The sequence below is a fragment of the Vulpes vulpes genome, chromosome 4, assembly GCF_048418805.1.
Source record: "Vulpes vulpes isolate BD-2025 chromosome 4, VulVul3, whole genome shotgun sequence".
Taxonomy (NCBI): Eukaryota; Metazoa; Chordata; class Mammalia; order Carnivora; family Canidae; genus Vulpes; species Vulpes vulpes.
Genome location: NC_132783.1, coordinates 80,108,750 through 80,122,335, shown reverse-complemented (window position 1 = coordinate 80,122,335; position 13,586 = coordinate 80,108,750). Strand labels below are relative to the sequence as shown.

Sequence of the window (13,586 nt, the reverse complement as noted above, 5' to 3'; positions counted from 1 at the left end):
CTTTGGGGATGCCACAGGGATGGGGCGTTTGCCCACATGTGGCTGCCCCAGCTCCTGGTGAAAGCCACCTGGCCCGTTAGATGCACAGCAGGGTGAGTGCTTGTACTAAGCCAAGCATTCCAGAAACTCCTGGACACTGTTTTCTTCCCGTCAACCCTAACCCCCCAAAAGCCTCCGAGAGTATGCTGTAGAAAGAATGTTGGGGTGGAAATCAGGAGACCAGTCCTGTCCTCACACCTCTGCCCATTTCCTTGTGGGAAGCTCCCCAAATTCCTCTGAGGGTCACTGTGCTCATTTGTGGAATAGGCAGCTGGTCTAGATATGGACAATCTTCCAGGTTCCAGGCAGCCTTGAAGAGTGGGCATAGGCCTCCCCACCATGAGCAATTAGTCTGTGGTCCACTAGTTTCCTAGGCCGGGCCACACTGGTGTCCCAATGCCAGATACCAGAGCATCTGGACTGGCCACAGCAGTCCTGATGGAGACAAGGGGACAGTAGTGTCTCAGAGGTCTTTAATGGGGGGAAAGAGGGAGGAATGGGTGATGGGAGTGCCCAGGATTCCGGTCCTAGCTCTGCCCTGCCATTAATAAGCCCTGTGACCTTGGGAGGTCTGGTTCTCCATCTGGGGAATAAGGGACTTGACCTACTGAGCTCTCAAGCCCCTCCTAGCTCTCACATGACGTGATTACACAAATGATACAGATGAAAGGGCTCCAGGGGCAAGAAGCTGTGCCTGGGACAGGAGGCTCACCCTACTGACAAAGAGGTACAGGGAAGCTGCCCAGAAGTACACAGGGTGCTGTGTCTACCAACGTTACCATCCTGCAGAAAGCAGACTGGTGTCAAGCACAGCACTGGAACCAAAGTGCCCAGAGCTAAACTGGGCTCTGCTGCTCCCTGGCTGGATGGTCTTGGATAGGTTCCTAACCCCTGCCAGCCTCAGTGTCCTCCTCTGTAAAGTGGGAATCATGAGCACTTCACTCATGGGTGTGTCTGAAGATAACGTGTTAGCTGGGAAGCGTGCATGAGAGCAGAGCCTGGCACCTGATGGACCCTCCATAATGTTAACTCTCAGGATTCCTGTTATGAGGAGTTTGTTCACAGGTCGCTGTGTGTGCATGGTCTGCCTGTCCATGTAGAAAAGACATGAGGCTGCATCTATGTACTCTGTCTCCCTGCGATATGCTGAGGTACAATGGAGCCACAGAGTATGTCTGAGTCCCTCCTTGCTAAGCAGGTGAATGAATGAACAATGACCACCAACAAGGCGGGTGCAACGATCCCTGTGGCTGAAGCTGCTCGCTGGCAGAAGCTGTGGAGGGACGGCCCTGGCCCCCGAGGCATGGGGTCTTGCCCAGATTCTCCACTCCCAGGATGGCCCCCAGGCAAACACCACACTGTACAAACCTGACAAAAGCCTTGCCAGCCTCTCTCCTCTGTCACCAAGCCTACATGCTCTTCCCTCACTAGCTTATGTCTCATGGATGTCTCTACCCACGCAAGGGCCACAAATACCATGATTCACCTCCAGAAATATGGAAATCATTAGGTAACTGAAAAGATAAACACACTATTTTTTTAACCCCACATTGATTCCTACAAATGTTTTTTAAAAAAAATACAACATAGGCAGGCCATCAAGCTGGTGAGCAAAGGGGAAAAAAGGGGCTCATCGACCTCCCCACGCTGGGGCTTCTGTGGGGCCCGCCAATCCCAGCATGTGCTTACCTCGTCTATCTTGGACTGCCGACAAGGGAAAGAAAATGTGAATCCCACTGGTAATTTCTTGTCCTTGATTTTTTTTTTCTCCATGAAGTCCCCTAGGCACTCGGCGACATGATCAAAAAGCTGGAAGAAACATGAGAGAGCTGTCAGCAGGGAGAGAGGGGAGCTGGCATTTGGGGTGGGGGGGATGTAAACAATTCCCTCTGCACACACCGAGAAGAGCGGGGCCACGCTGGCTGCCCATCCCTGTGGCCCGTTCCCATGGCCCTGCTGGGAAAGCCACGCTGAGTGGGAATGCTAGAGAAATAGTCCCTTAAAAAGAGCCTCCCTGCGGACCAGCACAGCAAAGCCCTCCATCAGAACTGGCCTATCAGTGGTCACTAATACGTCTGAGTGCTGAGGAAATTTCAAAATAATAGAAAATCCCCTTACCCCCTCCTAACACACAGGCAATGAGTGGGTCTCTATCAGCAACCCCCCACCCCTGGCCCCTTCTTTTATGTCTCCATCTCTATCTACCTCAGTCTGTGCAAATTCCAAACACTCTATGGGCAGTTCCAGAGGCTCTAGTCTACTTGTGTGATTTCACAATCTTTAAACTATCTTCTTTTTACTTTTTACTGAAGTCTGATACACACACATGGAAAAGAGCACACATTCTAAGCACAGAGCTGTCCACTTGTGTCATCAGGACCCAGGTCAAGAAACACAACTCTGTGGGGCAGCCCAGGTGGCTCAATGGTTTAGCGCCACCTTTGACCCAGGGCGTGCGTGATCCTGGAGACCCAGGATCAAGTCCCATTTCAGGCACCCTGCATGGAGCCTGCTTCTCCCTCGACCTGTGTCTTTGCCTCTCTCTCTCTCTCTCTCTCTCTGTGTGTGTGTGTGTCTCTCATGAATAAATAAATAAAATCTTTAAAAAAAAAAAAGAAAAGAAACACAACTCCGTCAGCACCCAGACACATCCCTCCAACTCACTGCTACCACCTAACCCCACAAGGGCAGTTAGTTGGCAGCTGCTCTGACTTCCAGCACTCTGGATTCTTTCTGCTGTCTGTCCACTACATATAAATTCAATGGGGGTGCACTCTTTGGTGTCTGCTTTCTTTCATTCAACATTACGTGTGGGAAGAGTCACCCACGTTGTCACGTGCCTCTGTAGACTATTCCTTCTAATTGCTGCATAGTAGTCTGTGGTATGCATACACTGCAGTTTATTCAGTGTATTTTAGTTTAAGCTTGCCCGCTCCATGACACATTGCCTGGGATAGGCATACACATCTTAGGATCCACTGGAAAGAGCACAGGACACTGTTCCCATAGCCTCTGCACAAATACTGTCAATGTGGGAAGGCTCATCCCCTCTAAGGCAACCTTTTTGGATCTCTCTAATACCTCCCCTCATCTCTAAAACATACCTACAATTGAATATAATGTTTTATATGTTTCTGAACACAGGAGAGCTTAGTTGAACTAAGGAATCTCCCTTTTCCTTAGCTCTATACCCCGGTTAATGTAATCAAAGCATATATATGCTTTTTGGCAACCATGCCGCAGTCTCAGTAACCCAATCTTTTTCACATGGCTATCATAACACTAGACCTCCCCTATGTATGGGATTTGCACAGCTACAGAGCTTCTAGAAAGCCAGAAGAAGGCAGTGTTGGCAGGGCCAACCACATGGTCACAGGAAGCAACCCCAGCCCATGTTCCCAGACAAGGCTACTTCCTGAAAGCTTTCCTTGCAGGGATACCCTCAAGAGGGGCCAAAAGTCACTATTCCTTTCCCCAACTTTACCCAGATATTCCTGACCCAGCTCTAAAATCTGACTTGCCTGCCAGAGTAAAGGAAAACCTGCCGACTTTGACTAAAAGCCTCTGTCCCTGACTCACTATTGCTCGGACGATGGCTGCAGCCAGTGACTCCGACTCAAGAGACACATGACCACCTTCCCTGGAGAAGCTGGGCTAAGCTTCCCACGACCCACATTTCTAAGTAATATAAATCCATTACTAAGTCCGTCAGCGAGCCCCGCGTCATCTGCTGTCACAAGCCCCTGGCCCCCCTGTGGCCCTCAGGAGAGATGGCCAGCCAGCTGAAGGGAGGCTGGAGGGAAGGCTACAGGCAGGAAGTAGCAGGGAGAAGGCCAGCTGTAGAAATGGATTCCCATGGAAGAGGTGCTCTAAGGGCTCCCAGATCCAAACCAAACACCTCAGCCCAGCAGTGCTGTTAAGAAGGAAATGCTCATGGCCCAGGAGCTCCCAGCCTGTTTCAAGAGACAGGAAGCTACCACCAAGCTAACCCAAGTCTGGGACCCATCAGGAAGGGAAGTTACCCAGACCCACAGGGCTCAAGATTCTGGTGTCTAAAAAGCATTTTTTTTCCTCTAACAACATAATCATTATTTTAAAAATCCCCACACAGATTCCATTTCTCCAACTAAAAAGGGTAAAAATGACTACAACAAAAACTTACATATTTAATGATTCAAAATTTCCCAAACTAAAGAAATGATTTTTAAGAAGGTTGCATTCATGCTTCCAAGAGTATTGTTAAAGCTTAAGCTGAGCTGAACCTTTTGGGATACTTGTGTGTGTGTGCATGCGTGTGTGTGTGTGTGTGTGTGTGTAGAGGGGTAGAAAAAAAGATAAAGCAAATAGTTAAGAACTGGGGAATCTGGATGAGGGTATCTACCGGAGCTCTTTCTGTTTATCTTGAAATTTTTCTGTAAGTTTAATATTACTCCAAATAAAAGGTTTAAAAATCTATCTAAAATTCCTGCATATTAGAGAAGATGAGATCACAACCCCATGAATTCAGGACTGTTCCATAGACTGTAAGTCTGAGCTTGCTTCATGAGCACAATGGGGCCCTTAGCCTCCTACAATATTCTACGGGCTGATAAGAAAAATGGTCCGCTGATACTTATTTTTAATCTCAAACCAAAGTTCTGAAGGAGGGTTTCCTGTTTCATCCCTATTTTCAACTGCCAACCCTCTTCCTCATCCCCTGGACTCTCCTCCTTGCCCACAGCCCTCACACTGCCTGACCATCAAGAAATTTTAAAAACAATAAAGACAAGCCCCAGGCTCAGAGTGTTCCACGTTGCTGAAACTCCAACATCTGGAACCAGACTACCTGGGTGCAAATCCCAGCTCTATCACTTATGAGCTGTGACCCAAGGGACTGGTTACTTAAAATCTGAGCCTCAGGTTTCTCATCTATAAAATGGGAATGATGATGAAATGAGTTAATTCATTCAAAGTGCTGACACCAGTGACCTGTACGTAACAAGCACTATGGAAGTACTGCTGTAATAATAAATACACCATCATTACCATCATTATCATCACCCTCATCACCTTTTTTGTTTTTGTTTTTGTTTTGCAGACTGCTTGAAATGAGTAGAGGCAGAAACATGGCAGGAAACAGTGATCCTAGAGCTGAGAAGATGAGGACAGAGGCTGGGAGAGATGAGGTCCTGGGGGCGCAGTAAGAAAGAAGTCACTGTGGCAGTGGATATATAGCCAAGTGTGCACCTGTTGGGGGGTACTCCCTTAATTTACAAACCCTGCTCCTCAAAGGTCAAGCCAAAGCACACATGAATGTCTCAGCCATGAGGGAAGAGTCCTGATGGTGAAGGCAGCAGAGGTGGCTAAACCCAAGGACTTGTCGCTCACAGTGAAGGTCAGTACTTATTGTCAAATGAAAGGAGCAGGATGCCAACTCGAGGCTGCTGGCCACTTGCAGGAAGGATAAAGCAGCAACCACTGAGCAGGATTAGGAGACCTCACAGCTGGCTGTCCTCATGCACTCATAGGAAGGATGAGCCAGTTGCTGCAGCCCAACAGTGAAGGGATAAGCAAGGGAACCTGCAGGCAGGGCCATCCAATGAGTGATACACTCATTTCATTGGCTGCCTGTTCTGATGACAGTGTCTTCTTCCATGCTCTGTGGGACACAGTCAGAAAAGCCCTAAGCCCAAACCTCCACGAGCAGGTGAAAGACTAGGATTAGCCCTATTCTTTCCCAAAAAAAAAAAAAAAAAAAAAAAAAAAAAAAAAGCCCAAAACCAAAAATCGGCAGAAAGCTTGCTCCAGGCCCCACCGACAGTAATTTAGAAACAAAGTGGAGTCAAGAGGAGAAGGCTCCTGGGTCTCATCTCAAAGTCCAGCTCAGAACAAATGAGTTTTCTGGAGAACTTAGTCACGAACCTTGACATGAACACACCCTTCCTAAAACAAATATTTGGCAAGCAATGAATACATATCCTGGGCAATGGCCATGACTCAGGAGGCGAGCTACAGACCTCAGGAGCCTGAACATCTCCAGGAGACTACACAGAGCAGCTCCCACACCCAATGGGCTAACAGGACACAGAGTGACAGACACAGAGTGTCCACAGGGTCCTTAGTGAGCTAGGGCCCCACCATTCACCACAGCCAGCCACAGGACAAGAGGCCTTCTGATCATATCCACAACCCCTTGGCCAGCTAGGGAAGGCAGTCCTTCCATGGGCACCCATGAAGGGGAGGGGCCTCAGGTATCCAATGTGAGGGAAGGGGGTGATGACAGTTTGTACCCAGGACTCTCAGGAGACCATTAAATCAGGTAGCCAGGAGCCCTTGACTCTCCCTGGGGCCATGAACTCAAGTTCCTACTGCCCTACCAGGTGACAGCCATGCCCTGGGCCCTAGGTGAGTTAGGTGAAGTGGCCAATGACTTGAAGGAAAGAGCGTTTTCACCCAAGGACTCTGCTAAACCTCTGCTAGGGAGCCAAACCCAGGATCCCAAGGGAATGAATACATTTACCCCCACAGCTGCCAGGACCCCTCTTTATACCCTCCCGTCCACCAATTTCCCCAGAGAGTGGGCTCTCCTTAGATGGTCACACCCTTCCACCAGGAGCCCCCCTCCACATGAATCTTTGAGGACTCCTCTCAGGGGTTCAGCCATCAGTGCTTGGTCTAGTTCCCGAACGTCTGAACCCACTGGGGCTGATCAGAAGGGAGAGGGGACCCACCTGGCTTCCACTGCCGTGCACGATATTCTCCGGGGTGTCGTAAATCTCGGACTCCATGTGAACATTCTGGTTTTGCTCATGATTCACTTGCACCCTCAGAATTCGAAAGGAAGACCCGCCAAGATCCAGGGCAATGAAATCTCCCTTTTCTGTTTAGGGAGACAACAGGTATCACATCAGCTTCGTATGTTACAGGAAGGCGTCATGCTTTGCTCGCTTCTTGACAGGTCTGGCTGGCCTGCCTCCTCCCATGCAAACCTCATCCAACCACTGCTCTGTCTGGAAAATGGGCCAAGGAAACCCTCCCAGCCTGGCATGCAGCAGGCCGGCTCCAAGCAGGGGAACGAGAGAGCCAAACTCCACACAAAGCTCCACCTACACTTTCTCTAATTCCCTATCCTTTCCCCCAAACAGCATTGTTATCCATAAAATAAAAACAGGTATTTCAACTCAGAGTAAATCCCACGTCTGAGGTCTCTTCCATGCCTTGAGTTCCTGTCATCTCAGGGAGTCTACACCCCGACTTATTCCCCAGGAGATTTTTTTTTAAATCATGGTATCATATATATAACATAAAATTAACTACTATAACCATCTTTAGGTGGTGTTACGTACAATGTTGTGCAACCATCACCCACCATCCATCTCCAAAGCTTTTCATCAACCCTTACAGGGTAACAAAACTTAAGAACCATCAGACAGTCACTCCTCACTCCTCCTCTCCTAGTCCCTGGTCACTGCCACTCTGCTTGCTATCACTACAGATATGCCTAGTCTGGATAGTTCACAGAAATGGAATCACACAATACTTGTTTTGCGTCTGTCTTATTTCACTTTGCATAATGTCTCAAAGTTCATGCTGTAGCATGTGTCAGAATTTCACTGCTTTCTGAGGCTGGCTGATAGTCCACTGTATACAGTTACCACACTGCCTATCTACTCACCTGTCGGTGGACACCTGTGTTGTTTCTAAACAGGGAATGTTTTTAACAGAAATCCCTCTTAGTCACGGAAGAGGAACCGGCCTGATATGGTTACATCCCTTGGGCCCAATGTCTACACCAACTAGGGTGGGGCTGAGTGGGATAAAGATAATGGGACTGTATGTCGAGGCTACCAGACAAGCAGCAATGGAGGTGGCCGTGGGAAGATCCCAAACCATCAAACCACCATCTAACCATTCTTTACCTTGTTTCTCATTAGTAATTGTTACACATGCTTCTAAAAACTCAGTTAGGGCAGCCCCGGTGGCGTAGCGGTTTAGCGCCGCCTGCAGCCCAGGGCGTGATCCTGGAGACCCAGGATGGAGTCCCACGTCAGGCCTCCTGCATGGAGCCTGCTTCTCCCTCTGCCTGTGTCTTTGCTCCCTGCCCCCCCCCCCCAAAAAATAAATAAATAAAACTTAAAAAATTAAAATAAATAATAAAAATAAATTAAAAAAATAAAAAAATAAAAATAAAAACTCAGTTAAAATCTGTTAATTTTACTGCCGAGGGACATGCCCAACTGTCCCAATGTGTATCATGCCAGGGGTGACAGCCACCCCTGCCACCCCGAGCCCCAGTCGTCCCGTAGGTCCTCAATCCTACAGCAGTATAGATACAAGTCTGCTTGGGATCTCATTTTCCTAGGGAAGCATCTTTAATATTCTATTTTTATATCTCAACGGTATTGTTGAGATATAAATCACCAGACAACTCACCCATTTAAAGTGTGCAATTCGATGGTTTTTAGTATATGCAGTTATGCCACCATTGCCACAAACCAGTTTCAGAATGCTTTCATCACCTCAGAAAGAAACCCTGAACTGTTTAACTATCACCCTCTCAATCAAGCACCTGCTTGCTCCACTGCCCCTAAGCAACCATTAATCTACTCTGTCTCCAAAGATTCACCCATTCTGGACAGTTCATATGAATGGAATCATAAAGCAAGAGACCTCTTGTGACCAGCTTCTTGTTGTACCATGTGTCAGTACTCTATTTCTTTATAGTCAAATAATCCATTATATCGATGTACCTCATTTCATTGACCCATTTGTCTGTGGATGGATATCTGGGTGGTTTCTACCTTTTAGTCATCATGAATACCACTGCTATGAATATTTCTGCATAAATTCTTGTGCAGCTGTTTTTATTCCCCTTGGGTATATACCTAGAAGTAGAACGCTCTGTCAACTGGTAATTCACGTTGAACTTTTTGAGGAACTGATACTAGTTTTTGAGGAGCTGCCCCATTGTCCAGCCCACCAGTGATATATAAAGGTTCCGACTTCTCCACATCCTCAATATTTATCATCTTACTTTATTTTCATTTACACTTCTCTAGCTAATGACAATGAGTACCTTTACATGGGCTTCTTGGCCATTTTTTACCTCCATTGGAGAAATGTCCCCTCAGATTCCCCAGCTTGTTTTAAAAATTAGATTGTCTTTTTGAGTGTTGAATTTTAAGATTTCTTCATGTTCTAGACATAAGTCTCTATCAGATATATGATCTGCAAATATTTTCTCTCATTCTGTGGGTTGTCTTCTCCCTTTCTTGATGGTGACTTATAAAGCATAAAAGTTTTTCACTTTGATGAGTACAACCAATCTACTGTTTCTCTTGTTGTTTGTGCCTTTGGAGCCCTATCTTAGAAGCTGTTGCCAAATCCAGGGTCACAGAGATTCACACCTATGTTTCCTGCTAAGAGTTTTATAGTTTTAGTTCTTACATGGAGGTATTTGATCCATTTTAAGTTGATTTTTCTTTATGGTGTGAGGTAGGGGTCCAACCTAGTTCTTTTACATATGGATATCCAGTTATCCCAGCACCATTTGCTGAAAAGACTGTTCTTTCCTTCATTGAACAGTCTTTGCACCTTTGTCAAAAATCAAGCGACCATGCACGTATGGGTTTCTGAACTCCGAATTCTTTTTTCCTCAATGTTGATATAGAACTGATATCCTGAACTCTCAGTTCTGATCCACTGATCTATTATCCTTATATCAGCACCACAGTGTCTTGATTAACGTTGCTTTGTAGTAAAATCTGAAACCAGGAAGTGAGAATCCTCCAGCTTTGTTCTTCTTTTTCAAGATTGTTTTGGCTATTCTGGGTCTCGTTCTTATTTTTTTTTTTTTAAGGTAATGGATGGTTAGTAAAAAAAAAAAAAAAAAAAAAAAAAAAAACCTTCTCTTTTTTATAAAGTACACATATCTTTGATTCTACCAACTTGTAATCTCTGACATACTGCCCTATTTCTGGAACTTAGGATGGTGCTTGATATACAGTAAGAGCTCAACAAATACTTGAACTCATGAGGGTGGTAAAGGACTCAATGAAGGAACCGAAGATTCTCACAGCAAATTTTCACTATTATTATCCTCTCTCTCAAGTTCCTTGGGAGAAAAACCACAGCCTAGGCTTATGTGCATCTACACATGGCACCCAGAAGAACTCAGTAAATACTCGATGGCTGCTTGATCACAGGAGTTGGTGGCCTAATCATTCACTCACTCAAGGTAGTCCTGCTTATTGTCATTAAGCACAAAGCAGTGCTGCTGCTGCTGGTTGGCTGATTTTTTAAATAACAGCTTTATCAAGAAATTATTCATGTATTATACAATTCATCCCCATTTATTTTTTTAAGGTTATTTTCATTTCAGTTCATTACAATTCATCCATTTTAAAGTGTAGAATTCAGTGTTGTTTTCTTTTTTAGGATATTTACAGAGTTGTGCAACCATCACCACTACCTAATTTTAGAACACTTTCAGCATCCTGAAAAGAAACTCCGTACCCACTTCCCGGCAACTCCTCTTATCCACCAACCACCACAAACCCTACTGTCTATCTCTATAGATGTTCCTACTCCGGACGTTTCATATCAATGGACTCACACAGTAGGTGGGCTATTGCAGATCGCTTTTCATCTACTATACCTGAAGTTTTCAAGGTGAATCTATGTTGTGGCACATATTAGCACCACAGCCCTTTCTATGACCAAATTATATTCTATTCCATGAATATGCCACATGATGCCACTGGTTTTAAATTGCTTCTATGGTCCAAAGGAAACAGACCCAGGGAGAATATTGGGAAGCAGGTGTCACAAATTTGTAGGAAATTCTGCCCCTGATTGTGTGGTTTGTTCAAATCAGTTCAGAGGGTTTTTTTTGGTATGGGGCGCTTTTTTAAAGATTTTATTTTTAAGGGATGCCTGAGTGGCTCAGTGGTTGAGTGTCTGCCTTCAGCTCAGGGCGTGATTCTGGAGTCCTAGGATCGAGTCCCACATCGGGCTCCCTGCACAGAGCCTGCTTCTCTCTCTGCCTATGTCTCTTCCTCTCTCTCTCTGTGTGTGTGTCTCTCATGAATAAATAAATAAAATCTTTTTAAAAAAAGATTTCATTTTTAAGTAATCTCTACTACCGAGCATGGGGCTCAAACAAACCCAAGATCAAGAATCCATGTTCAACTACTGACTAAGCCAGCCAGCCAGCCACCCCAGTTTTCTTAGAGTTCCCATCAGAACCCTAATCTCCATGGTGCTTACTGCTACCCAGTTAAAAAACTGAATTTGGTATGAGGGAGGTGGCCCCTCTCAGGAGGATGAATTACTTAGAAATCAAAAGTACTTTTCTTTTTAAAGATTTTATTATTTATTTGAGAGAGAGAACACGAGTAGACCTAAGGGCAGAGAGAAAGGGAGAAGTAGACTCCCTGTTGTCCCTCCCGACATGGGGCTCAATTCCAGGACCTCAAGATCATGACCTGAGCAGAAGACAGATGCTCAACCAACTGAGCCACCCAGGAGCCCCTGAAACTCACTTTATTTTACCACCAACTAACTTTCATTGAGCCTCTGTGCACTCTATATGAATGGAATCACAGTTGATAAGTGCTTCATACACATCATTTTATTTTTAACACTCTCAACCTTATGCAGTAGGTACTGTTGTGATCCCCATTTTGCAGGTAAGCAAGTGAAGGATGGGAGAGGTTAGGTGACTAGCCCAAGCACACAACCTCAGTAGCAGAGCCTGAGTGTGAATCCAAAGCTCAAATTCAAACTGCCTGCAGAACAGACCTCGTGAACGAGGGTCACCAAGGGTAGCAGTGGAGTGAGACTTTAGTGCAACCAGAATGGCAGGCTTTCATTCCGGGGTTCCTCAATATCCACCCATGACTCTTTGCAGCTCTTGGTTTTGTTCTGCTTTGTTCTCCAGTGAAGACAACGAAAACTCAACAGGGCAAACAATTCTAAGCCACTTGTGAGTATTAACAGGCACCAAAGCAAATACTGTGCTAGCATGAAATTATGGGTACTTTTTGTTTTGTTTTGATGTCTTTACTTAATTAACTTTTTACTGCTTTAATGTCTAAATAAACATTTTTTTTTCATGCTTTACACCAACTTTACATCATAACTTAAAAAACACACACACACAAAAAATGACCAATTTGTCAGTTGCCAGCCTGGTCAGAAATCTCATTTTTGGGACGCCTGGATGGCTCAGTGGTTGAGCGTCTGCCCTCAGCCCAGGGCCTGATCCTGGACACCCAGGATCGAGTCCCACATCGGGCTCCCTGCATGCATGGAGCCTGCTTCTCCCTCTGCCTGTGTCTCTGCCTCTCTCTGTCTCTCTCTGTCTCTCTGTGTGTCTCTCTCTCATGAATAAATAAATAAAATCTCTAGAAAAAAAAAGAAGTCTCATTTTCAGTTGAATCAAAGGTCTAAGTGAAAGGAGGTTCTTGAGCTCAAATTCCAGGCATCTGCAGGGAAGCTGCTGTGTATTGGTGTCAGCACTGACACAGATCAAGTGAAAGCCTTCAGCCTCTGAGGCAGGAGGGGAGTCAGGTCACAGGCAGCACCTCTGCAGGACTCAGGCCTAAAGTTTTTCAAGCAGCAGAAGTGAAAGTGACCTCAGCTGCTAATAATGGGAGGAATCTGGCCTTAGGATACATGGGGCCGGCCTCATTTCTGCAACTCTACAAAGGCCCATGCCCCATCCGGGCCTCCCACTGCAGCCTGTCCACTCCAGCTCTCCACTGCTCCTTCCTTCAACAAGTTTAGGGTCCCAAGAAGTTAGGGTCAGAGACAGCAACCAGAAAGGGTGACCTTGGGATGTCAGGACAACACTAAATACTGGACATTCCCTATACCTGCAGGTGGGAGTCAACAGATTTGAGGGGTGCCTGTCCCAGAAGGCAGTTTATAAGGAGTCACTGTCAAGCCCAGTGCAGTTCCCAAACCTACCCTGAGCAGTGACCCTGGTTCCAGGGTGTGTTTGTGATTGCTAAAGGAAATGGCAGCTGGTAACTCTTTCTGTAAATCACATTTGCAGCTCAGGAGACATGGGACAAATACCAACTCATCTTTTTGGTTTATGGATAAGGAGGCTCCAGCCAACCTAGCTGAATGACTTGCTCGTGGTTATACCTTTGGCACAGCCAGAGCCCCTCTCTTTTCTTAGTGGCTCACATACTTGCAAATATCGTGATGTGCATTCTCTTCTGTGTGTATGTATGTGCCTTATCTTCCCCAGTTGGATGACAAGCAACTTGAAAGTGACTGCTTACTTCCTTCTCCTCGTGCTAAGTCTTGCACGCAGCGGGGAATCGGTGTTTACTGCTCGTTCAAGAGAACTGTCCGGGTCAAATGCCTGTCCGTCTAGTACTATTCTCTGCCCGGCAGAAGCCACTGAGAAATGACTTCTGGTAGAGCAAAAAGATTTCCAGTAAACCTTGCTGGGTCTAGCATCTCTTTATATAACTATCCTCCCCATTTTTCATCTCAGGTCATGGGTAAGCTGTCGCTCTAGCTCGACCAATGTGGGACCCAGGTGCATGATC

The 13,586-nt window shown here is 46.0% G+C and overlaps 1 protein-coding gene across 2 annotated transcripts in view; it reads right to left on the bottom strand.

The window, feature by feature from the left end:
- Window positions 1-13,586, bottom strand: part of HK1 (hexokinase 1) — a 66,528-nt gene that overhangs the window by 29,332 nt on the left and 23,610 nt on the right. For both annotated transcript variants that reach the window (XM_072756212.1, XM_072756213.1), the window contains exons 3-4: window positions 6,750-6,898; window positions 1,729-1,848 (exon numbers count right to left, since the gene is read on the bottom strand). In XM_072756212.1, the coding sequence (XP_072612313.1) occupies window positions 1,729-1,848; window positions 6,750-6,898 (269 nt within the window). The remainder of the gene's footprint in view (window positions 1-1,728; window positions 1,849-6,749; window positions 6,899-13,586) is intronic.